At 44.7% G+C, this 24,633-nt stretch overlaps 1 protein-coding gene across 1 annotated transcript in view; it reads left to right on the forward strand.

The window, feature by feature from the left end:
* The first annotated feature begins 399 nt into the window (after nucleotides 1-399).
* LOC141051178 (uncharacterized) overlaps nucleotides 400-24,633 on the forward strand; it is a 139,463-nt gene continuing 115,229 nt past the window's right edge. Inside the window, exons 1-5 of the mRNA XM_073548043.1 lie at nucleotides 400-474; nucleotides 3,019-3,168; nucleotides 3,298-3,477; nucleotides 3,553-3,676; nucleotides 13,682-14,262. Of these exons, the coding sequence (XP_073404144.1) occupies nucleotides 448-474; nucleotides 3,019-3,168; nucleotides 3,298-3,477; nucleotides 3,553-3,676; nucleotides 13,682-14,262 (1,062 nt within the window). The 5' untranslated portion in view covers nucleotides 400-447. The remainder of the gene's footprint in view (nucleotides 475-3,018; nucleotides 3,169-3,297; nucleotides 3,478-3,552; nucleotides 3,677-13,681; nucleotides 14,263-24,633) is intronic.

Genomic DNA, 24,633 nt, shown 5'->3' on the forward strand with positions numbered 1-24,633 from the left:
GACCCCACAAGCAAGCATTAATCCCTCCGGACCCTAAACAGACCCCATAAGCCTGAATTAACCCCCCCCCCAGTGTGCTTTAATCTCCCCTCCGGGAGCCCAACAGCTCCCAGATAAGCCCCTAATTCCCACTAGTTAGCCCCAAGTATCAGCCCCATCAACCAAACATCTAAGAAGACACCAACCTGTTACTTACTAAACCCTCCTGCCTGTCACTGACGCTGCTGACCTAACTCCACACTGCTCACAGACGCAAGCACCAGACAGCAAAGACAAATGTGTAATGGAAGCTTCTCTCCCTGCACCAGACGGCAGATACACGTGTGTAATGGCGCCTTCTCTTCCTGCCTTTGCTGTCAGAACACGCCCCCTCCCTGTATGACACGCCCCCAGAAATGACATCACACCTGGAAGGAGCCGAGTCTAGCAGCCATCTACCATATATATATGTGGTGTGCGGCTCTGCAGGTGGAGGTAGGTGCTGGAGATTCCCCATTACTGGGCTGCACAGGGGGCAATAACCCCTCCATTCCCGGAGATAGCGCCCCCTGCAGGTGGAGGTAGGTGCTGGAGATTCCCCATTACTGGGCTGCACAGGGGGCAATAACCCCTCCATTCCCGGAGATAGCGCCCCCTGCAGGTGGAGGTAGGTGCTGGAGATTCCCCATTACTGGGCTGCACAGGGGGCAATAACCCCTCCATTCCCGGAGATAGCGCCCCCTGCAGGAGGAGGTAGGTGCTGGAGATTCCACATTACTGGGCTGCACAGGGGGCAGTAACCCCTCCATTCCTGGAGATAGCGCCCCCTGCAGGTGGAGGTAGGTGCTGGAGATTCCCCATTACTGGGCTGCACAGGGGGCAGTAACCCCTCCATTCCCGGAGATAGTGCCCCCTGCAGGTGGAGGTAGGTGCTGGAGATTCCCCATTACTGGGCTGCACAGGGGGCAATAACCCCTCCATTCCCGGAGATAGCGCCCCCTGCAGGTGGAGGTAGGTGCTGGAGATTCCCCATTACTGGGCTGCACAGGGGGCAGTAACCCCTCCATTCCCGGAGATAGCGCCCCCTGCAGGTGGAGGTAGGTGCTGGAGATTCCCCATTACTGGGCTGCACAGGGGGCAGTAACCCCTCCATTCCCGGAGATAGCGCCCTCTGCAGGTGGAGGTAGGTGCTGGAGATTCCCCATTACTGGGTTGCACAGGGGGCAGTAACCCCTCCATTCCCGGAGATGGCGCCCCCTGCAGGTGGAGGTAGGTGCTGGAGATTCCCCATTACTGGGCTGCACAGGGGGCAGTAACCCCTCCATTCCCGGAGATAGCGCCCCCTGCAGGTGGAGGTAGGTGCTGGAGATTCCCCATTACTGGGCTGCACAGGGGGCAATAACCCCTCCATTCCTGGAGATAGCGCCCCCAGCTCTGCCATGTGTATATAGATACCTCACAATCTAAACAGAAAATAGCTGGGGACAGATTCATGATCATGAGCTCCATCAACTTTCGGTAAAGATTCCCATTATATTTCACACATAAGTTCTCGATCTTATAAATCCACTCTCAGGCTGTTTGTAGCATTTCTCTTCCTTCCTCAGGTTAACTCCTCGGCGCTTCTCTCTTCCTTCCTCAGGGTTAACTCCTCGGCGCTTCTCTCTTCCTTCCTCAGGGTTAACTCCTCGGCGCTTCTCTCTTCCGCCCTCAGGCCGTCTCCTCGGCACTTCTCGCTGCCATCTTACCTTATGTAGTCTATTTTCTGGAAAACAGTTTGGTACGACTACTTTTCCAACTGTAGCATGGTCAGCCAGAAATGTCCAACTCACTTTACTCCTCAATTTTATTTTATTTTTTTAACTCCTTCAATAACTCTCTTATTATTTGGGTTCTGGACGGGATAACTGCAGCACTTTTAATTTTGACCTGTTTTTTTTTTTTTTTTTTCCAACTAAATTGAATCTGCTTGAAACAAATTTCTGGAAACTTGCTCGTTTCCAAAAGGAACCCTTAAATCTATGTCGACAAACATGGGGAGGTCTCCTATAGACACCAGGTTGTTATGCCAACCATTCGGCGCCCCGCGATCATGTGACGGGACGCCGATGGGCAGAGTTAGTGACACAATTCCGATGTGATCATGTTAAATGCCACCGTGAGAGTTTGACAGCGTCATTTAACATGTTAACAGCTGTGGGTTAGTCGTAATTCCAACTCCGGCTGTTAGGGGCACATAATAGCTGATCAAACCAGCTGTCATGTGCCGGAATTGATGCGGGCTCAGCGCCGGAACCTTCATCAAAGGGGGAGACAACTTATGACTTATACATATGTCAAGAAGGTGTTAATATTGAGCTGAATTAAGTATGCTGACATCCCCCTACATACAGTATGAGCCTCTCCCAGTCCCCCAATATACAGTATGAAACCCCGCATAGTCCCCCAATATACAGGGTGAACCCGCACATAGCATTTTACATACTGGCACACATCCAATACACATACAATATATAAAAAAACAAACAAAAAGAACATATATTCACCTTGCTTTTGTTCGCCCAGCACTCTGCTCCAATCTCCAGTGCACTGACTCGCCACACAGCAGACACAACTTAGTGATGTAATCGTGTCTGTTGCACATGCTGATTGATGAAAGAAGGTGCTGGTGGCTTCATCCTCCACTAATGTATATTCTTCACTGCATTCAGCATACTGAGGATGCAGATAGCTCTGATATTGAGAGGCAGGTGTGGAAGGGCATATTGCGGCCCATGGACCACTGTTTTCAGCCCTTCAGATGACTCGGTCTGCAGGCCAGACTGCAAAAGCCAGAGGGCTGGATTTTGCCTTGGGTCGCAATTTCCCCAGGTCTGTTCTAGATTGGCAATGTGCCATTTATGCTGTCAAACAATTTGTGGCCAAAAATTGGCCATAGCATCTATGTTAAAGTGTGTCAGGCTCTGATACATCTTTGTTTTCAAAGGAACTGCCTTCATGTTCCACTTCATGACTTCTGCTAATCTTCTCCCTATTCAGGTTCCTACAATATTGTATCCTCTCAGTGGAGATCTTCTATATAAGAGAATTTTTCGAATTGACCCATCAAAGATGGCTATGGACAGAGACAAGATGGTGGAAAGGATGTTACACCTCACCCTAGAGATCCTCTTCCAGCTTACTGGAGAGGTGAGAGATTCTGATGACGTCACATTACATCATTCTTATCTATGGGAATAACAGATGGACAGAACTGGAGAGGTGAGGACTCTGGAAATATCTGCAGTGAGATTTATTAATGTGTCTCTCCGTAACCAGGATTACACAGTAGTGAAGAAGACCTCTAGTGAGCGTTGTCAGGACCCTGTGTCTGAGGGATGGGGAAGAACCCTGAGCCCAATCACTGGGCCTCCACCTCACCCCCTGATACATGAGGACATCAATGACCAGAAGATCCTAGAACTCACCTACAAGATGATTGAGCTGCTGACTGGAGAGGTGACACTGCTGGGACATTATACAGTAATGCTATGAAAGGGATCAGGGGGATGATGGTATCATTGTTTGTGTCAGGTTCCCATAAGGTCTCAGGATGTCGCTGTCTTTTTCTCCATGGAAGAGTGGGAATATTTAGAAGGGCACAAAGATCTGTACAAGGACGTTATGATGGAGGTACCCCAGCGCCTCACATCACCAGGTAATAGCTATGAATAAATGAAGTATGCTGACATCTCCTACATACAGTATGAACTTCTCCCAGTCCCCCAATATACAGTATTTTAAAAAAATATTTGCTGCACCCATATTCTTTAGACCACAGGTGGGAAACATTTTTTTATGCAATGGGCCATTTGGATATTTATACCAATTTTGTATGGCCCTCGAAAGATATCAACTTGAAATTTATACTACTAGTACTACAGGGTGGGTCATTTATATGGATACACCTGGGTGGGCCATGTATATGGTTACACCTAAATAAAACGGGAATGGTTGGTGATATCAACTTCCTGTTTGTGGCACATTAGTATATGGGAGGGGGAAACTTTTTAAGATGGGTGGTGACCATGGCAGCAATTTTGAAGTCGGCCCTTTTGGATGTATCCATATAAATGGCCCACCCAGGTATATCCATATAAATGGCCCACCCCTTATAATACTGCTACTATATTTAGTCAAACATTTCATTAACACATCCCCCAATGTGATGACTGGAGCTGCTTCTCTTTGGTGCGGCTGTGATGTTAGGTGGCATTGATGTTGCTACTCATAACTCCTTTTCCAGGTTTGCATTGATCTGGAGCACAGATGATGTTTTGAGATAAATTTTGTAAAAATTTGCAGCAGTAAGTCGTACCGAACACAGATGTATATTACACTGCAGGTCTCCTGACTGTGCAAAATCCATCACTGCTCATGCAACATTTATAGAAGGCAAGCAGGACACACCGAGACTGCTGAATATACATCACACAGGAGATACTGAGCCTGTTGAATACACATCACATAGGAGAAACAGAGAAAGCTGTATACATCACATACGAGACACTGAGACTGCTGCTATAAATCCACAAAGGAGACACAGACTGCTGTATACATCACATAGGAGACACCAAGACTGTCATATTTACTTCACATAAGAGACACCAAGACTGCTATATACACACCACATAGAAGAAACTGAGGCTGCAGCATATACATTACATAGGAGACTGCTGATATACATCACTTAGGAAACACTGATATGGCGGTATATACATCACATAGGATACTTTGGGGCTCGAGTATATAAATCTTTGAGACATTGAGGTTGGGATTATACACATCATAGGAGACAGTTGGGTTGTAGAGCATAAATCACAATAGATACTGGGGCTGCCGCGGCTGTCTTCTGTAAACCTGATATGCGCCACCTCCATAATGCGTTGGACCAGGCTATACGACATGACTTATTGCGGCAGGGCTCGTTGCTGCTGCCACAGTCGCTGGAACATGTGCAGAGTGGAATTCCACTGTCGGCATATCAACCTGCTAACTGACATGGACAAAGACCTCTGTATCGATGCAAGTCAATGAGCAGAGGGGCGCGAACGGTGGAAATGAGCACACAGCTTGCATGCTTTCTGGAGCAAGTCATCCAGGCCAGGATAGTGGCTGAGAAAACGCTGCAGCACCAGGTTGAGGACATGGGCCATGCAAGGCACGTGTGTGAGCTTGCCTCGCTGTAGGGCCGCCACCAGGTTCGCACTGTTATCGGACATGGTCTTCCCTGGATGCAGGTTCAGCGGAGACAGCCATTGATCAAATTCAGCCTGTTTGACTGCGATCTCTAAGGCTACTTTCACACTAGCGTCGGTACGGGCCCGTCCCTATGCGTCAGGCCGACGTACAGACGCACGTTGTGAAACTTTTGCACAACGGGGGCGGCGGATGCAGCTTTTCAACGCATCCGCTGCCCCATTGAGGAGGGGGTGGAGTTTCGGCCGCGCATGCGCTGTCGAAAATGGCGGACACGACGCACAAAACAAGTTACATGTAACGTTTTCTTGTGCGTCGCGGCTGCCAAAACACGACGCATCCGTCGCACGACGGATGCGACGTGTGGCCATACGTCGCTAATGCAAGTCTATGGAGAAAAAACGCATCCTGCAGGCAACTTTGCAGGATGCGTTTTTTTCTCTAAAACAACGCATTGCGACGTACGTCACACGACGCTAGTGTGAAAGTAGCCTAAGGCTAAAAAAATTTTAAGACTGCCTGATTGCGGTAAGCCCTGGTTGTGCAATACGGAGGTGGTGGGGGTTTGCTATCCACTGTTGGAACTTGGAACCCGTGTCTCGTGAAGGCAGAGGTTGAGGGCGCAGGCGGAGGCCCTAGAGGTAATAGAGGAGGCAGAAGCAGTGGAAGAAGTGTTAAATGTGGAGGTTTGGTCTGCAAGCCTTGGGGATTCCAAGACTCGAGGAGCAGCGCCTTTCCCCACAGCCACCAGTCACCCAGTACCCAGTCAGCGAGATGTAACAACCTTGGCCATGCTTACACGTCAAAGTGTCTGTGGAGACATGCACCCTGGCAGAGATTTTGTCAAGGAATGGGTGATGTTGTCTGCAACATGCTGGTATAGCAGATGCACAGCTTTAACAGAAAAATATCAACTGGGTAAATGGTACTGGGGGACTGTGACGGCCATCAGAGTTCTGAAACCGTCGGTTTACACCAGGCGGAAAGGCAGCAATTCCTTGGCCAACAAATTGCAGATGGTGAAGTTTAGCCTTTTAGCTTTTGTCATGCGTAGGAGGAAACAATCTTTTCTATGACCACAACTGCGGAACTGTGGGCTGGCTGCAGTTCTGTGAGAGGGCAGAGTACGGTGAACTGGACAAACTGCTGGACCGTGAGAGAGGTGCAGGCAGAGATGTTACTGTGGATTGAGAAACTTGTGATGAGATCGGTCAAAAACAGCAGGCATGTCTGCCTCCGTTACAGCTGAAGGCGGCCTTTCAGTTAGCGTGACTCAATCAGGTAAAGAACCCAAGGTTCTTCAGTCAAATACCTGCATCTCAATAGTTGGCACGGTAACAGAGGAGGAAGAAGAAGCAGTAGATGCGATTGATGGGGTGGCTGATGGTGGTTCCTGTCCGCATTTTTGCGTAGTGGGATTCCCACACTAAAGCATGTTGATTACACATGTGAAGGTTCATACATGTAGTAGTCAAATTATTGCAGTTCTTACCTTGATTATTATTGCAGATTACGTGAGCTGGCTCATCCTTTACATTGTGAAAAGGCCCAGGCTAGGTAACCCTTGCTACCCCTTCGAGCTGCAGTCCTGTGGATGCTGCTGGTCAGAGGCCCAGTTGTGGCTGAGGATACATCGCTCCTCTTGGCTGCATCACTATGTGTCTGCGACGGACTGTGCAATGTAACCTCCTCGTCTTCCTCCTCAGATGACCTACTCAGCTGTGTGCATCTATGTTCACGCCAACTGTTATCACATTTCTGGCCACTGGAGTCACTCTCCTCCTTTTCTTGCCCTGACAGCACAGTACAGTCCAAGTGAGCCTCAGATATCTGAGTCTCATCAGGATCACCTCCCCCCAGGGGTTAATGTCTGATGACGAGGGTCAAGATGCTGTTGGGACCGTACTTCTTCATGCACCAGATCCAAGCTAAAAAAAAATTTTGGCCATTGGTGCAGATTTCCTCATCTTGACTCTGCAAAGCTTTTGAGTACACTTCTGGTGAACATGGCATAGAATGTGTGAACAGATCCTCACTCGCCCATCTGTGGTTATCTGTGGTTACGCTCTGGGCTTTCACAAAATGTCGGCAGATCCCCCTGCACCACCGAGCATCTGCGAAACTGCCACGCATCAGCCTGGGATGGATGTGTGGGGGCTTTCACAAAATGGCGGAGCCCCCGCACCATCGAACCCAGCCGCACCAGCCTGGGATGAGTCAGTCACCCCGCTCCACCAGCGCTCCCGATCACACCCTACTCCCCCGGTAAGCTGAATAATTTGGACTGTAAGACGAACCCTCATTTGATGCATTAATTTTTTTTCCCTATTTTCTTCAGAAAATTTGAGGTGCGTCTTAAAGTCCGGAAAATACAGTAAATAGCTGAAATCTTGATGCAAACGGGCAGCATCAGGAGCAGCTAGCGCTCTATTAGTGTGAAAATGGTGCTAAAACAAGATGTCCACTATTTGTATGCAGAGGGATGTGATTTCAGCAGCCCATGACACAAGCCGTTGTGTCAGGACATTGTAGATGTTTCCTGCTCCCTAATTGGCTAGCTGCAATGTGCACACAAAGTTAGGGGAAAAAAAGACTGCTGTGCTTACAAAAATCTCGCTCCGCTGAGCTCTGCAAATCCCTTCCCCTCATCAAACATGTACCAAACGCTCATGATACACCACCATTATTGTTGCTAAAGTGCGTAAAATATTTTGGTGGCAACACTTATATTTTCCCGCACTTTAACCGAATGTTAACAATTTTTTACCGAAAATTTTTTTTTTTTTTTTTTGAGATTTTGCTCGTATTTATGATCATGAATCCAAATGTGCCATATTCGTGCCAAATTTGTTTGGCGATCATTTTCCGAACAAATTCACTCATCTCTATTCTCTATCTCCACATTGTCCCCCCGACATGTGAACCCCTATCCATACTGTGCACCCATTTCATTCTGACCCCTCTCCATATCTATTCTGTGCCCCCTCTTCACACTATGTCCTCATAATGCCCACCACACTGGCCTCTCCAAACTGTAACCCCTCCTCACAGTATGATGTCCACCACAGCCCCCCATACACAGTACAATGGCCTCCACAACACCACATACATTATTATGGCCCTTATAGTCTACCATAAACTACTATGGCCCACTAGTCACCGATACAGTATGATCCCCACAGCCCGTTATTACTGTAGAATATAATGTTCCCCACAGCACCCTACTCAATATGATATCCACCATAGCCTTGCTCTAATAATAATAATCTTTATTTATATAGCGCCAACATATTCCGCAGCGCTTTACAGTTTAACAGTTTCAAAACACAAGTCATAAGTAACAACGCTAACAATACAATAATTAAAGCAAAATAAGACGAAATAAGACGACCCTGCTCGTGAGAGCTTACAATCTACAATGAGGTGAGGGAGATACAGAGTACAGATGTGTATTTACAATGGTGTATTTACAATGAAGGTCCAGCCATCTTGCGGGAGTGAAGGATGGATGGAGATAGTGAATGGGCTACACACGCACACTTACACAGAGAATGACTTTGATTAGTGAATGTGATAAGCCGCTCTGAACAGGTGTGTTTTGAGGGAGCGCCTAAAACTATGCAAATTGTGGATAGTCCTGATTTCTTGGGGTAGAGCATTCCAGAGGATAGGAGCAGCACGGGAGAAGTCTTGGAGTCGGGAGTGGGAGGTACGGATTCATGCAGAGGTTAGTCGAAAGTCGTTTGCAGAGCGCAGCGATCGGCTAGGCCGATAGACAGAAATGAGAGAAGAGATGTAAGGGGGTGCCGCACTGTGGAGAGCTTTGTGGGTGAGAACAAGTACTTTGAATTGGATCCTATAATGAATGGGCAGCCAATGTAAGGACTGGCGAAGAGCGGACGCGTCCGAGTACCGATTACCCAGATGGACGATCCTGGCTGCTGCATTGAGTATGGACTGGAGAGGGGATAGTCGAGTGACGGGGAGGCCAATTAATAGAGCGTTGCAGTAATCCAGGCGAGAGTGGATCAATGCAAAAGTGAGGGTTTTTGTTTCCATAGTGAGAAAAGGGCGGATTCTAGAGATGTTCTTTAGGTGTAAGCGGCAAGAGCGGGCAAGGGATTGTATATGGGATGTAAAGGAGAGATTGGTGTCAAACATAACACCCAGACAGCGCACCTGCTGCCGGGGTGTTATTGTGGTACCACCCACGGAGAGGGAAATGTCAGATTTAGGGAGGTTAGTAGACAGCGGGAGCAGAAGAAGTTCAGTTTTGGAGAGGTTGAGTTTCAGATAGAGAGCGGACATGATATTGGAGACTGCGGACAGACAGTCACTGGCGTTCTGTAGTACAGCGGGGGTAAGGTCGGGGGAAGACGTGTATAGTTGTGTGACATCAACATAAAGATGGTACTGAAAACCAAATCTGCTGATGGTCTGTCCAATTGGGGCCGTGTAGAGAGAGAAAAGAAGGGGGCCAAGGACTGAGCCCTGAGGTACCCCGACAGCAAGAGGAAGAGGAGATGACGTGGAGTCAGAGAGATAGGAAGAGAACCAGGAGAGTGCAGTGTCCTTAATGCCTAGTGACTGGAGCCTAGAGAGTAGGAGATGGTGGTCAACAGTATCGAAAGCTGCAGATAGGTCAAGAAGAATGAGCAGAGAGTGGTCACCGTTACGTTTTGCTGTCAGAAGGTCATTGGTCACTTTGATGAGTGCAGTTTCAGTCGAATGTAGGGGGAGGAAGCCGGACTGTGAAGGGTCTAGTAGGGAGTGAATGGAGAGGTAACGGGTAAGGCGGGAGTAAACTAGGCGTTCCAAAAGTTTAGAGATGAAGGGGAGATTGGAGACTGGTCTGTAGTTGTTTGTGCAGGATAGGTCGAGAGCAGGTTTCTTTAGTAGTGGAGTAACGATGGCGTGTTTGAAGAAGGATGGGAAAATGCCCGAGGAGAGGGAGAGATTAAAGATTGTAGTTAGGTGGGTTGTGACGACTGGAGAGAGAGACTGGAGGAGATGTGAGGGAATGGGGTCGGTAGTGCATGTAGTCGGACGAGAAGAAGAGAGGAGTCTGGAGACTTCTTCTTCTGTTATGGGATCAAATGTGGAGAGTGAGCCAGGGGAGATGTAGGAAGGGATGGGAGTCACAGCACTTGGTGGTTGGGAGCAGATTTCTTGACGGATATTATCTATTTTTTCTGTAAAGTGGGAGGCCAGGTCATCAGCACAAATGTCTGTGATAGGGGCTTGTGCTTTTGGCCTGAGGAGGGAGTGAAAAGTGTCAAAAAGTTTCTTGGGGTTGTTGGCTAGTGAGGAGATCAGGGTGGTGAAGTAGGTCTGTTTGGCAAGGTGAAGGGCAGCGTTATAGGTTCTTAACATAAATTTGAAGTGGATGAAGTCTTCTGGTGTGCGGGTTTTTCTCCATAGGCGTTCAGCACTCCTGGAGCATCGCTGGAGAAGTTGAGTTTGCGATGTGAGCCAGGGCTCTTTTACTCTGTGTTTGGAGGTTCTGAGGGTGAGGGGAGCTACTTGGTCAAGGGTGCTTCTAAGAGTGTCATTGTAGTGATGAACAGCCAGATTAGGACAGGAAAGAGAGGAGATTGGGGACAGAGATGAGTGTAGGGAATCTGAAAGTGTCTGAGGGTTAATAGCTTGTAGATTTCTGACTGTGTGGTAGGTAGGAATGAGCTGGGGTGGGCGAGGATTTGTGAGCGTGAAGGAGAGAATGTTGTGGTCAGAGAGTGGAAGCGGTGAGTTGTTTAGGTGGGAGATTGAACAGAGCCGGCAGAAGACCAGATCAAGGGTGTTACCGTCCTTATGTGTCTCAGAGGTTGAAACCTGTGAGAGGCCTAGAGAGGTGGTTAGTGATAGAAGCTGGGATGCAGATGTGGAATTAGGGCTGTTAATGGGGATGTTGAAGTCTCCCAGGATGAGGGTTGGTAGTTCTGAGGACATGAAGTGTGGCAGCCAGGCTGAAAAGTGGTCAAGGAAGAGGGTGGGTGAGCCTGGGGGCCGGTATATGACCGCTACCCTGAGGGAGAGGGGATGGAAGAGCCTGATGGTGAGGACCTTAAAAGAAGGGAATAAGAGTGATGGGACTGGGGGGATGACCTGGAAAGTGCATTGTGGGGACAGGAGTATGCCAACTCCACCACCAGGTCTGTTTGTGGGTCTCGGGGAGTGAGAGAATTGCTCTACAGTATGATGTCCAGCACAGCCCCCTGTATAACATTTTCACAAATCTCCTGTGCAGTATGGTCACCACATCTCTCAATACAATGTTCTCATAGCGCCATATACATTGTCACCACAGCCACCAATACAGTAGGGTCACCAGTATGGTCACCACAGCCCCTTATGCTGTATGATGCCTCCACAGTCCCCAATATAACGTCCCCCACAAATCCCTATACCTATATAGTACGATGTCCCCACAGCCCCCCCCCCCCCATATGATATGATGTCCTCACAGCCACCAGTATAATGTCCCCTACAGTAGATCACAAAAGTGACTACACCCCTCACATTTTTGTAACTATTTTATATCTTTTCTTTGGACAGTACTGAAGATATGCCACTTTGATACAATGTAAAGTAGACAGTGTACAGCTTGTTTTACAGTGTAAATTTGGAATGTGTCATCTTCCTCACTGTCTGACTCCGCATCGGAAAGAGTATGCCTCCTCTGCTGAAAATCGTTTTTTTTTTATGACAGGATCCATTTTTATTTTATTTTTCTAATCACTGGGGATGAGTGTGTAAGGTGTGCTTTTACACTTGTATTGTGTGGGGCGTGTACAAAATGTAGTATTTAATATGCAATTTACCATAAAAAGTAAAGAGCAAAAAAGTTGAAAAGAAAAGTAAAAAAGAAAAAACAAATATTTAAAAAATGAAAAAGATCAGTTGAAGTAAAAAATCTTTGTATAAAAAATTAGTGACGGTCCCTACACTAATGACCTACCTATAAAGCTACAAAGTGCTATTATTGTTTTCTCTGTAAAAAAAAAAAAAAAAAAAAAAAAAAAAAAGATGTCACTAACACTGCGACGTCCGTCCCAAATGCACTTCCGGTATGAACTATTTTCCATTTTTTTGAGAAAAAAAATCACTAACAATGCAACATCTGTTCCCGTAATGCTTTATTTAGACAGCTACCAGGCACTAACTACTATTATTTTTTTTTCTACAAAAAAAAATTAGAAATCACTAACGCTGCGTTGTCTGCTACTCTCCTTGTCACAAACTCTGATCAGCAATACTGATCAGAGAACTGCGGCATCATGATGCGCACACGTAAGTATCGCAAAGGAAAAAAGTGCTCCAAAAATTGGGCATGAAAACTCAGCGTAAAATGCAATTGGAGGAGTGTGGGAGACTTGGACTCTGATTAGCAATAGTGATCAGAGTACTGCGGCCGTGGCACCCACGTAAAAGGCATACAAAAAAAACCAGTGCGCCAAGAATGCAGTTGGGGAATGGGAGGAGAGAGAAGCTAGAACAATGATTTGGAACTTGGCTGCTGGTGCTGTGATCTGTGATCACAGGTGAGTCTCACACAGCAGACAGCAAACAGCACAGGGACAGAAGATCAGACGATAAGCGATCGATGGAGGAGGATCAGAACCACTCACCACCAATTATTTCTCAAAATTGACCAGCCAATCACAGTGATCGGCATGGGGGCTAAGCCCGCCCCAGATGATGTGTAGGGATGTCTTTACTTGCTCACCGCGCGATGAAAGACTGTAACAGCACCATACATGTATGTTTGTTTCTGGGAATGTACTTCCCTTCCTGCTGTGCCATACATGTACGTTCAATGTCATAAAGGGGTTAAGTGCTGTTATATTATTTGCCATTACTGCCTCTTGTGGTTGGACATTCCACTGAATGTCTGAATCCTTTTTTATTTAGCTGCCGAAATCACATTTACTCCACCCGTAATGAATATTCCCTGCTCCGTTTGTAAGGTCTTTTGGACCTAGTACTACTGTATTGTATTGCCCACAAATGTTCTTACGGTTGAAAATCTGATTTTTTTTTATACAGTCGTGTAAACTTAGCTTTACCATGAGATTGTGATTAGCCTTTATGCACACACACTGATAAAAAGCAAACAGGTCACAGGTGATGTTACCTTTAGTAGCCATTCAAACTTGTTTGTGTCAAATTCTGTGCATGTTATCAGGCACAAATCACCAGGGTATGTGAACTTTTGATCAGGGTGATTTGGATGTTTTGGGTTGTCATTATGATTTACAAAGAGAAGACACAGCAGTTTGACAATAAATGGCTTCACCCAATCACTAGCCATGAGCGGAGAAAAAAGTTTTGGTGTCATTATTCATATTCTCTGAAAAAAGGCCAAGAAAGCAAAAATTCTGCCAGGGTATGTAAACTTTTGAGCACAACTGTATGTAAATTGTATAACCAAAAATTAAAAATGCCTCAATTTTATTTTTACTAGGTAATCACGAAAGAAGATCAAAAAAGCACGTGATAGCTAAAGATTTTACAGGCAATGATCGTGAGATCACACAGAATACACATGTACAGCAAGTCATTATCCCATCTATAACTTTTACCCCTCACAGAACATATAAATTATGTTACCCTGTCCAACTGGTCTTCATTCCTGATTCATTACGGACTATTACGCAGATAAAAAATGAAAGTAACAATGTTGACCATCAAAGAATTCAAGTGGGAGAGACTTCATATTCATTTTCTCAAAATAAGAAATGCGTTCCAAAGGAAAGTCATGTTATTAGAAATAAGAAAAGTTACAAAGTGGAGAAGTCATACTCTTGTTCCGAATGTGGGAAATGTTTTAAACATAAATCAGATCTAGTTAAGCATGAGAGAATTCACACAGGGGAGAAGCCATATTCATGTTTAGAATGTAAGAAATCTTTCAACCAAAAAACACATCTTTACAGACACCAGAAAATTCACACAGGGGAGAAGCCATATTCATGCTTTAAATGTGAGATGCGTTTTACTCAGAAATCAAATATGGCTCAGCATCTGAAAGTTCACAATGGGAAATAACCAATCTCTTTCTGGTACACATTTGTCTTATTGATGAAGTAATAAAGCTTACAGTATTTATAGTCAAGTAATGTCACGTGTCATACATTACAAAGGGAGAGAAATTTAATGCCTTAACCCCATTCTGACATCGTGCAGAATAGTACACCGATGTCAGACTTCCCCTGCTTGATGCAGGCTCCGGGGCTTAGCCTGCAGCCTTGTGGGCACATGACAGCTGATTTATACAGCTGACATGTGCCCGCAACAGCCGCGGGTGGAATCGCGATCCATCCGTGGCTGTTAACCCATTAAATGCCGCTGTCAATCTCTGACAGAGCAATTAACTCGCGCTTCCGGCAAGCGTGCCGGAAATGTCACCCAACGATGACCCTGTCACTTGATCCCATGGAGATTATTGAAGCATACAAAAAGTAAAAAAAAAGGCTTAAAAATATTTAAAAAATATCTAAAAGTTCAATTCACCCACCCCTTTTGCCACATTCAAAATAAAAAATACACATATTTGGTATTGCCACGTTCAGAATCGCCCAAGCTATCAATATAAAAAAAGAAATTAACCCGCTCGTTAAACGGTGTAATGAGAAAAAAGTCAAAACACCAAAATTAAATTTTTGGGTTGCCGCAAAAAAAGATCGTATCTGCACCAATATGGTATCATTAATTCGTCAGCTCGGCAAGGAAAAAAAATAAGCCCTCACCCAACCCGAGATCACAAAAAATGGAGACGATACGGGTTTTGGAAAATGTCGCAATTTTTTTCTTGTTTAACAAACATTGGAATTTTTTTCACTATTTAAATAAAAAAGAGCCTAGATATGTTTGGTGTCTATGAACTCGTAATGACCTGGAGAATCATAATGGCAGGTCAGTTTTGGCATTTAGTGACCATGGTAAAAAAAAGACAAAAAAAAAACCACAACTGTGGGATTGCACTTTTTTTTTTTTTTGCAATTTCACTGCATTTGAAATTTTTTTTTTTTTTTCCCGTTTTCCAGTACACGATATGTTAAAACCAATGGTGTCATTCAAAAATGCAACTCGTCCAGCAAAAAAAAAGCCTCGCGTGGCCATATTGACAGAAAAATAAAATTATGGCTCTGGGAAGAAGGGGAGCAAAAAATGGAAATGCAAAAACAAAAATACCTCTGGCCACTAAGGGGTTAAATGATTAAAAATTATTTGCAATTACCAATTAAAGTCGTTATTCCAAAATACAAATATCACCGAGAAAACACACCTACCAGGTGTCTAGAATTGTTAACATTTGTGGATATAACTGCATTTCAAACTTCTTTTTGCAAATCATTAATAAATGTTGTTGGAAAAACTTTGGGCTATCTTTCTTATTATTTACATGCATTCCTCTGTGTTACTGGCTCTGGAAAATGGAATCAACTTAGAAAGAAAATCTGTTATTACATTCCAAAAGGTGTGACACGAACAGTACCATACTTCCGCTCCCAGTGTTCTCCCGTGCACGCGCAGAAACCTTGCTTTACACAAGTACCAGTGACTCATAGGTACCTGCACATTAGGAATGTGAAGCCTATGCCGATGGAAGGGCGGAACACTGGGGAGGAAGGCCGGGAGACACAATATGCAGGCACGAGTTTTACTGACAAGCACCCAACGTGACTGGATGACACTGATGGGAGGAGATGTACGGTATATACATATACTGTATAGTAATGAAGTGAGAAGGCCAAGATATCTTCTGGACAGCTTTCCTCCTCATAGGCTAGAAGAAATCCTCTACATAAAGTGATAAAAGATGATGCATCAACATCAAGGCATCTGATATGAGACAGACAGCAGTCTATAACCTGTATGCCCAAATTAATAGCTTAGGTCAAATATGGTGATGGATTCCCTTTCAGGACTTGCCTATTTTTTCACTTTTTTCATTGTCACATTCAAAGTGCCATAATAGTTATGTCATGATCTAGGACGGGGTTTCGCTTTGGCCCGTCCTGGTCAGACTGGGTGTTAATTGTTCTGCCTCTCTCTGGCAGAGGGCGGCTATTTAATGTTCACTGGACCAAAGTCCGGTGTCAGTTATACTCCTGCCCTCGGCTGAGTTAGTTGACCTCTTGTTTACGTGTGCCTTGTGCCTGATAACTTGTTGCATGTTTGGTTGTGATCCGGTTCTGTCTCTGTTACGAGTTCTGCCTGCCCCTCTTGTACCGCACCGATCTCTCGTGTATGACTCTCTGCTTGTGACTCGACTGCTCTCTGCTCGTCCCTTTGGTACCGCACCGCCGTCTTGTGTATGACCTTTGCCTCCCGTCTGTTTATCCCTCCCGTAAAAATGAAAAATGAAGAAAAACTTCTTTCCTGCATGCTGACCAACGCAAGAAGCCTGACCAATAAGATTGAAGATCTGGAGTTGGTAATGTATGAGGAAAAATACGACATAGTAGGAATAACAGAGACATGGTTAGACGACAGCTATGACTGGGCGACTAACTTGCAAGGATATGATTTGTTTAGGAGGGATCGTAAAACAAAAAGGAAAGGGGGTGGAGTCTGTCTATATATAAAATCCACTTTAAAGCCCACACTTAGAGAAGATATACAAGAGGGAAGTGAAGAGGTGGAGTCTCTATGGGTGGAGATACAAGGAGAGAAAAGTAATAAAATCCTTATTGTTATAAGCCACCAAATATAACAGAAACCACTGAAAATGTATTATTGAAACAAATAGACAAAGCAGCAAATCACAATGAGGTGATTAATATGGGGGACTTCAACTACCCCGACATAGACTGGGTAACTGAAACCTGCGTATCTCAGAAAGGAAACCAATTTCTGTCAGTGACCAAGGATAATTATTTGTCACAACTTGTGCAGGGCCCAACTAGAGGGACAGCCCTTCTGGACTTAATTTTAAGCAACAGGCCAGATAGAATAACAGAAGTACGAGTCGATGGGCACCTAGGGAACAGTGACCACAATATAATACAATTCCACTTGTCCTTCAGTAAGGTGCCCTGGAAGGGGGTTACGAAAACGCTGAATTTCAGGAAAGCAAAGTTTGATCAGCTTAGAGAGGACCTTCGCCGAATTGATTGGGACAATGTCCTCAAAAATGGGAGCACTGAAAATAAATGGGAAATATTTAAATCAGTTTTACACACCCACTGCGAGCTAGCCATACCGTACAGAAATAAAAGGGCTAGGAACAGGAGAACACCAATGTGGCTAAATAAGGATGTAAAAAGGGCAATAAATAACAAGAACAAGGCATTTAGGAAGCTAAAACAAGAAGGCAATGAAGAAGCATTAAAAAGTTATAGAGAAAAAAATAAAATGTGTAAAAAAACAAATACATTTAGCAAAAGTGGATACTGAGAGACTCATTGCTAAGGAAAGTAAAACAAACCCCAAACTATTCTTTAATTATATAAACAGTAAAAAGATTAAAATTGATGGTGTCGGCCCTTTAAAGAACAATGAGGGTGAAATCATAGAGAGCGATGGGGGAAAAGCAAATGTTTTAAATACTTTTTTCTCAACAGTGTTCACACAGGAAAAGGATTCGCTAGGGGAAATACAGAGAAATAATGTAAACTCCCCATTAAGTATTACCTGCCTAACCCAGGAAGAAGTGCAGAACCGCCTTAGTAAGATTAAAATTGACAAATCACCAGGCCCTGATGGCATTCACCCTCAGGTATTAAGGGAGTTAAGTAATGTGATAGACAGGCCTCTATTCCTTATATTGAAAGACTCTATAGAAACAGGGTCTGTTCCTTTTGATTGGCGGCAAGCAAATGTGGTACCAATATTCAAAAAGGGGTGTAAAAGGGAACCTGGAAACTATAGGCCGGTAAGCTTAACATCTGTTGTGGGTAAAATTTTTGAAGGGTTTCTAAGGGATACCATTATGGAATATCTCAATGTTAATAAATGTTTAACTCCATATCTACATGGATTTATGAAGGATCGCTCCTGTCAAACTAACCTGATCAGCTTCTATGAGGATGTAAGCTCTCAAATGGACCAAGGAGAATCACTGGATGTTATTTATCTCGACTTCTCTAAAGCATTTGACACTGTCCCACATAAAAGATTGGTAAGTAAGATGAAAAAGCTTGGGCTAGGGGAAAATGTGTGTAGATGGGTAGGTAGCTGGCTTAGTGATAGAAAACAAAGAGTGGGTATTAATGGTGCATACTCAGATTGGGCCAGGGTTACTAGTGGGGTACCACAGGGTTCTGTATTGGGCCCCTTACGATTTAATATATTTATTAATGATCAAGTGGATGGCTTACACAGTAAAATATCAGTATTTGCAGATGATACAAAACTATGTAAGGTAGTTAACACAAAGGAGGACAGTTTGCAACTACAGACAGATTTGAGTAAATTGGAGAATTGGGCTGAAAAATGGCAAGAGGTTTAACACAGATAAGTGTAAGGTTATGCACATGGGAAGGAGAAACAGATGCTATAATAACTTACTAAATGGGAAACTGCTGGGGAAATCAGACATGGAAAAAGACTTAGGCATCTTAGTCAATAAGAAGCTAAATTGGAGTGCCCAGTGTCAGGCAGCTGCCACCAAAGCAAATAGGGTCATGGGATGCATTAGAAGAGATCTGGGGACACGAGATGAAAACATAATTCTCCCTCTGTACAAATCACTCGTCAGACCACACTTGGAGTATTGTGTGCAATTTTGGACGCCTGTGCTCAAGAAAGACATTACTGAACTTGAAAGGGTTCCAAGGCGGGCTACTAAAATGATAAATGGAGTTGGTTCACTACAATACCCAGAAAGGTTATCAAAATTAGGTCTATTTACTCTAGAAAAGAGAAGACTTAGGGGAGACTTAATATATATGTACAAGTATATCAGAGGGCAATACAGAAATCTCTCCAATGAACTGTTTGTACCAAGGACTGTGACAAGAACAAGGGGGCATTCTCTTCGTTGCGAGGAAAGACAATTTCTGCACCAGCATAGAAGAGGGTTCTTCACGGTAAGAGCAGTGAGGCTCTAGAATTCTCTTTCTGAGGAAGTGGTGATGGCCAACTCACTGAATGAATTTAAGAAAGGAATGGATGCTGTTCTTGTGAGTAACAGTATAGAAGGTTACGAATAACAGAATATTATAGGTAGATGGTTGACCCAGCTTAGGGGAAGGAATTTTTTTCCCTATGGAGAAAATTGGCTTCTACTCTGTGGGTTTTTTGCCTTCCCCAGGATCAACAATGCAGAACAGCTGCACTAAAAATAGGCTGAACTAGATGGACATAAGGTCTTCCTTCAGCCTTCAAAACTATGTTACCATGTTACTACGTTACCTCGTTTGCCCGTACTGTGTATGGCCTCCATTATGCCCGACTCTGAGTTTTCTACCTTCTCTGAAAGCAGGACGCTAAGCTCCGCCCCCTTGCAGTCACATGACCCTAGGTCCTATGCCGGCTTGCTAAACGTCAGCGTTCAGGTCCTGTGCATCTGTACTTTCTGGCTGTTCTTGTCCCCAGGGGCCCCTGCAGTGCGGGTGAGTCCCTGCTCAGCAGAGGCTGTACGCCGGCGCTGTCAGGATCCTGATAAGTTATATTTTTTTTGTCTACATAGTTGTGTGCGTTTGTTTTTTTCAGCTGTATTTGTATACTTATAACTAAAGATGAGTGGACCCGTGGAAATTTGGATTCTGGTACCCAACCCTAACCTTAGTCCAAAGTTTGGTTTGGGCACCAGAACCCAAACCTCATTGAAAACAATGAGCACCTGATCTTTGGAGCTGGAAAAAATTTTCTCCTCTCACTCCTTTCTCCATTAAAACAGATTTCTATGCAGGGCCGTATTTGCCACTAGGCACTGGAGGGCACGTGCCTAGGGGGCCGGGGTGCAGAGGGCGGCACCAAAACAGGGAAGAAAGTTTTTATTTTTTTTTTTAACGTCCCCTCCCCTCCATTAGACAATCCATGAAATCTGTTGTCTTTTCGGAGGAGGGGTGTCGGGGTCAGGAGGGGGCAAGGGCACGCCTCCATATTCACCTTGATACAGGAAGCTGACTGACCCAGGAAGTAGTGGCGCCGCAACTTCCGTGGTCAGTGAGGTCCCTGCATCTGAGGTGCTGCAGCGTCTGTGCATGTGAGGAGGATGAGATCATCTCTCACTGCAGACATCAAAGCAGAGGCGGACACAGGAGCAGGTAAGTGCTCATAAAGCTAAAATTTTGGGGGAGGCTGGTGACAGGGGAGGCTGTGCTGTATACTGGTGAGAAGAGGCTGGTAACGGGAGGCTGCTGCTGTATATTGGTGAGGAGGCTGGTGACGGGAAGCTATGCTGTATATTGTTGAGAGGCTGGTGACGGGAGGCTGCTGCTGTATACTGGCGAGGAGGCTGGTGACAGGGGAGGCTGGTGCTGGTGTGTACTGGTGAACAGGGGAGGCTGCTGCTATATACTGATGACAGGGGAGGCTGGTGCTGCAATATACTGGTGAACAGGGGAGGCTGGGGATTTGGGGGTGCGTGACTACAGATGGACATCAATATGGGTGAGTACTATTTATATTTATGGCCCCTTAGCTTATTAGGTGGTGAGTTCTATGTGATAGGTCACTGATCTGAGAACTGGGAGAAATCTCCATGCTACTGTAGTATTACTTACCAATATGGCATTTAGGATTTGGCCATCCCTTTGAATGGATATTCTGATAACTATGTATTACCTTTTCCCATGGTTTTGTCTTCTTTGTAGCATCATGTTTTACATCTTGGCATCTGTGGCCATATTCGGATAGCTCTGTTTATAAATACACTACTAATTCATTGATTGTCTTTCATTGATTATGCTATTAAAGAATATAACATTTTATTCTATTCAAAATATTTCTGTGTCTTTTGGTGGTGCACTTGCTCCATGTTTTGGTGTTTGTATGTTGTTTGGGAGCTCCACAGGGTTTATACCCATTTCTATTCAGATTGTTTAAATTCCGAATTCTGATTATGATATCTGTATTTGAGATTGTGTTATTTGGGGGAGGCTGACGCTTTAGAATGGGGATGAGGGGGCATAGTTCTATAGAATAGTTTTTATTGGCGCTATAAAGTTAAACCTACTTTATTTAATATGCAAATGAGGGTGTTTTGCAGCACTCTCGTATTTGTATACTAAAGCTTGTCTTTATTATCAGCGCTCCGTTAGTAAAAGTGAGTGCTGTCTAAAATCAGCTTGCAAGTCTGCACTTACTCACTGAGGCTGGTTTCATACTTGTGTTTTTTTTTCCCAAATCAGGCAAAATCAGGTTTTTCAGCCAAATCCTGATCATTTCAGGATCCATTTTTTTTGTCCAGTCACTTTAATGGAAGCAACCTGAAGTAACTGGATTCTACCTGTCCCCATTAAAGTGAATGGACAAAAACTGGATCCTGAAATGATCAGGATTTGGCTGAAAAACCTGATTTTTGCCTGATCTGAAAAAAAACCCCGCAAGTGTGAAACCAGTGACCCTGGATGAGTGCAGCAGCGCGCTCGAAGTGTAAGTGCGGGTGCGCACAATGTGGCTGCAGGCTCGCTCTGACGCCTGCTACCTGTCTGCTCTTGGCTTCCCTTTGAACACCTTCCGTAAAGAGGAGGGGTGAAAGAGCAGACAGCACGTCTCTATATCACTAGGTCACCTATTTTAATCTCTTGATGACTCTGAAAAGCTAAAGGTGTTAAGAAAAACGCTCAAAAGACTGAACGTGTGCGCAGCAAGTGCAGACATTCATTCTTTTAGTGTTTAATTAGCGCTTTTTAAAGCGTTTTACAGAGTAGATCTGCATTAAATAGATGTCATGTGCACAGACTCAGTGTGTGACGTCAGTAAGGGGCGCGACCACAAAAATTGCCTAGGGCAGCATGAAGGCCAAATACGGCCCTGCTTCTATGAGAAGTCTGTGTTTGGGGTTTAAACTTCAGGTTCACTCATCTCTACTTATACCTTGACTTATTAACTCTCTGTTGGTTTTTTTCTACTCCCCATAGTTTTTCAACTATTCATGTGCTGTGGGTCTGGGTGATTGGGACAATGCCAACCTTTTGTTGTTTTACATACGTTCTATGACTTTTGTACAATAAATACATTTTGACATATAATTTATTTTTGCATCATCATATGAGAGCCATAACTTTTACAAATTTCCGTCATGCCATTCTGTATTCTCTATAGGTGAAATAAAGAAAAACAAGAGAAATAAAAAAAGTTTGTGATCACATGCGGGGATGTGCATGCAACATTGCACAGGTTTGTATGGCGCATGCTATCTCTGTAATATAATAATAATACATTTTATTTCAATAGCGCCGACATATTCCGAAGCACTTTACATTTCAGAGGGGACTTGTACAGACAATAGACATTACAGCTTAACAATAATCACATAGATTATAACAAATACCAAGAGGAATGAGGGCCCTGCTCGCAAGCTTACAGTCTACAAGGAAAAAAGGTAGACATGAAAGGTGGGTGGTAACAATTGCCCTGATTGTATGGACCAGCCATAATATTAATTGTCTAACAGTACAGACACAGAGGGCTAATGGATGCATAAAGCATGTGGGAACATGATGTGGGGAACCTGGTTTTGGTAAAACTTTTGGCTGTACCACACAGGGTTAGTTGGGTTAATGTGTTGAGGCGGTAGGCCAGTCTGAATAAATGCGTTTTCAGGGCACGCTTAAAATTGTAGGGATTGGGGACTAATCATATTGACCTGGGAAGTGCATTCTAAAGAATTGGCGCAGCACGTGAATAGTCTTGGAGACGGGAGTGGGAGGTTCTGATTATTGAAGATGCTAAACTCAGGTCATCAGCAGAACAGAGGGCACGGGTAGGGAGGTAGACTGAAACAAGGGAGGAGATGTAGGGTGGTGCTGAGCCATGGAGAGCTTTGTGGTGAGGGTAATAAGTTTGTACTGAATTCTGGAATGGATGGGTAGCCAGTGTAATGACTGGCACAAGGTAGAGGCATCGGTGTAACGATTGGCAACGAATTTGATTCTGGCTGCAGCATTCAAGACCGATTGGAGGGGGGGAGGGTTGGTAAGAGGGAGACCGATTAGAAGAGAGTTACAATAGTCAAGACGAGAATGAATAAGAGAAACAGTAAGAGTTTTTGCGGAGTCAAAAGTAAGAAAAGGTCGAATTCTAGAAATGTTTTTGAGGTGCAGATAACAAGAGCGAGCCAGTGATCGGATATGGGGGGCAAAGGAAAGCTTGGAGTCAAGTATGACCCCAAGACAGCGGGCATGTTGCTGGGGAGTAATAGTGGAACCACACACAGAAATGGCAATTTCGGGTATAGGTACATTAGTAGAGGGAGGAAACACAAGGAGTTCGGTCTTTGACAGGTTTCAGATATAGTGAGGACATGATGTTAGGCACAGCATTTAGACAATCGCTGGTGTTTTCTAAAAAGGCAGGCGTGATGTCAGGAGAAGAAGCGTATAATTGGGTGTCATCAGCATAGAGATGGTGCTGGAAACCAAATCTACTGCTTATTTGACCAATAGGGGCAGTGTACAAAGAGAAGAGGAGGGGGCCTAGGACTGATCCTTGAGGAACCCTAACAGTAAGGGGAAGATGAGGAGGAGGAACCAGCAAAAGATACAGTAAAGGAGCGGTCAGAGAGATAGGAGGAAAACCAGGAGAGAACGGTGTCCTGGAGGCCAATGGAGCGGAGCATAGTGAGGAGGAGCTGATGATCCACAGTGCTGAATGCTGCAGAGAGATCCAAGAGAATTAGCATGGAGTAGTGACCATTAGATTTAGCTGTTAGAAGATCATTAGAGACTTTAGTGAGGGCAGTTTCAGTAGAGTGTAAAGAGCGGAAACCGGATTGGAAAGGGTCGAGAAGAGAGTTATCAGAGAAATAGCTGATCAGATGGGAGTAGACCAGGCGTCCAGGAGTTTAGAGATGAAGGGAAGATTAGAGACAGGTCTATAGTTAGTGGCACAGTTTTGGTCGAGGGATGGTTTTTTTAAGTAGTGGATGTATGATGGCATGCTTAAATGAGGATGGAAAAATACCAGAAGAGAGAGAGAGGTTAAATATTGTAGTTAGGTGAGGGGTGACAGCAGGGGAAAGGGACTGGAGGAGATGTGACGGAAATGGGTGCAAGTGGTTGGGTGAGAAGATGCAAGGAGCCTGCTTACTTCTTCTGTGACTGGTTCAAAATCAGAGAGTGAGCTAGATGCAGTGGGGGAGGAAGGAAAATGCATGGTATGATGTAATTGGGAGATAATTTCCTGTCGGATATGATCAATTTTTTCTTTGAAGTAATTGGCCAGATCGTCAGCTTGAAGCTCTGTGGTTGGGGCCTGCACTCTTGGGTTGAGCAGGGAATGAAATGTGTCAAAAATACG

Source organism: Dendrobates tinctorius, unplaced genomic scaffold (genome assembly GCF_039654945.1).
Source record: "Dendrobates tinctorius isolate UK_male_01 unplaced genomic scaffold, ASM3965494v1 ptg000155l, whole genome shotgun sequence".
Classification (NCBI taxonomy): Eukaryota; Metazoa; Chordata; class Amphibia; order Anura; family Dendrobatidae; genus Dendrobates; species Dendrobates tinctorius.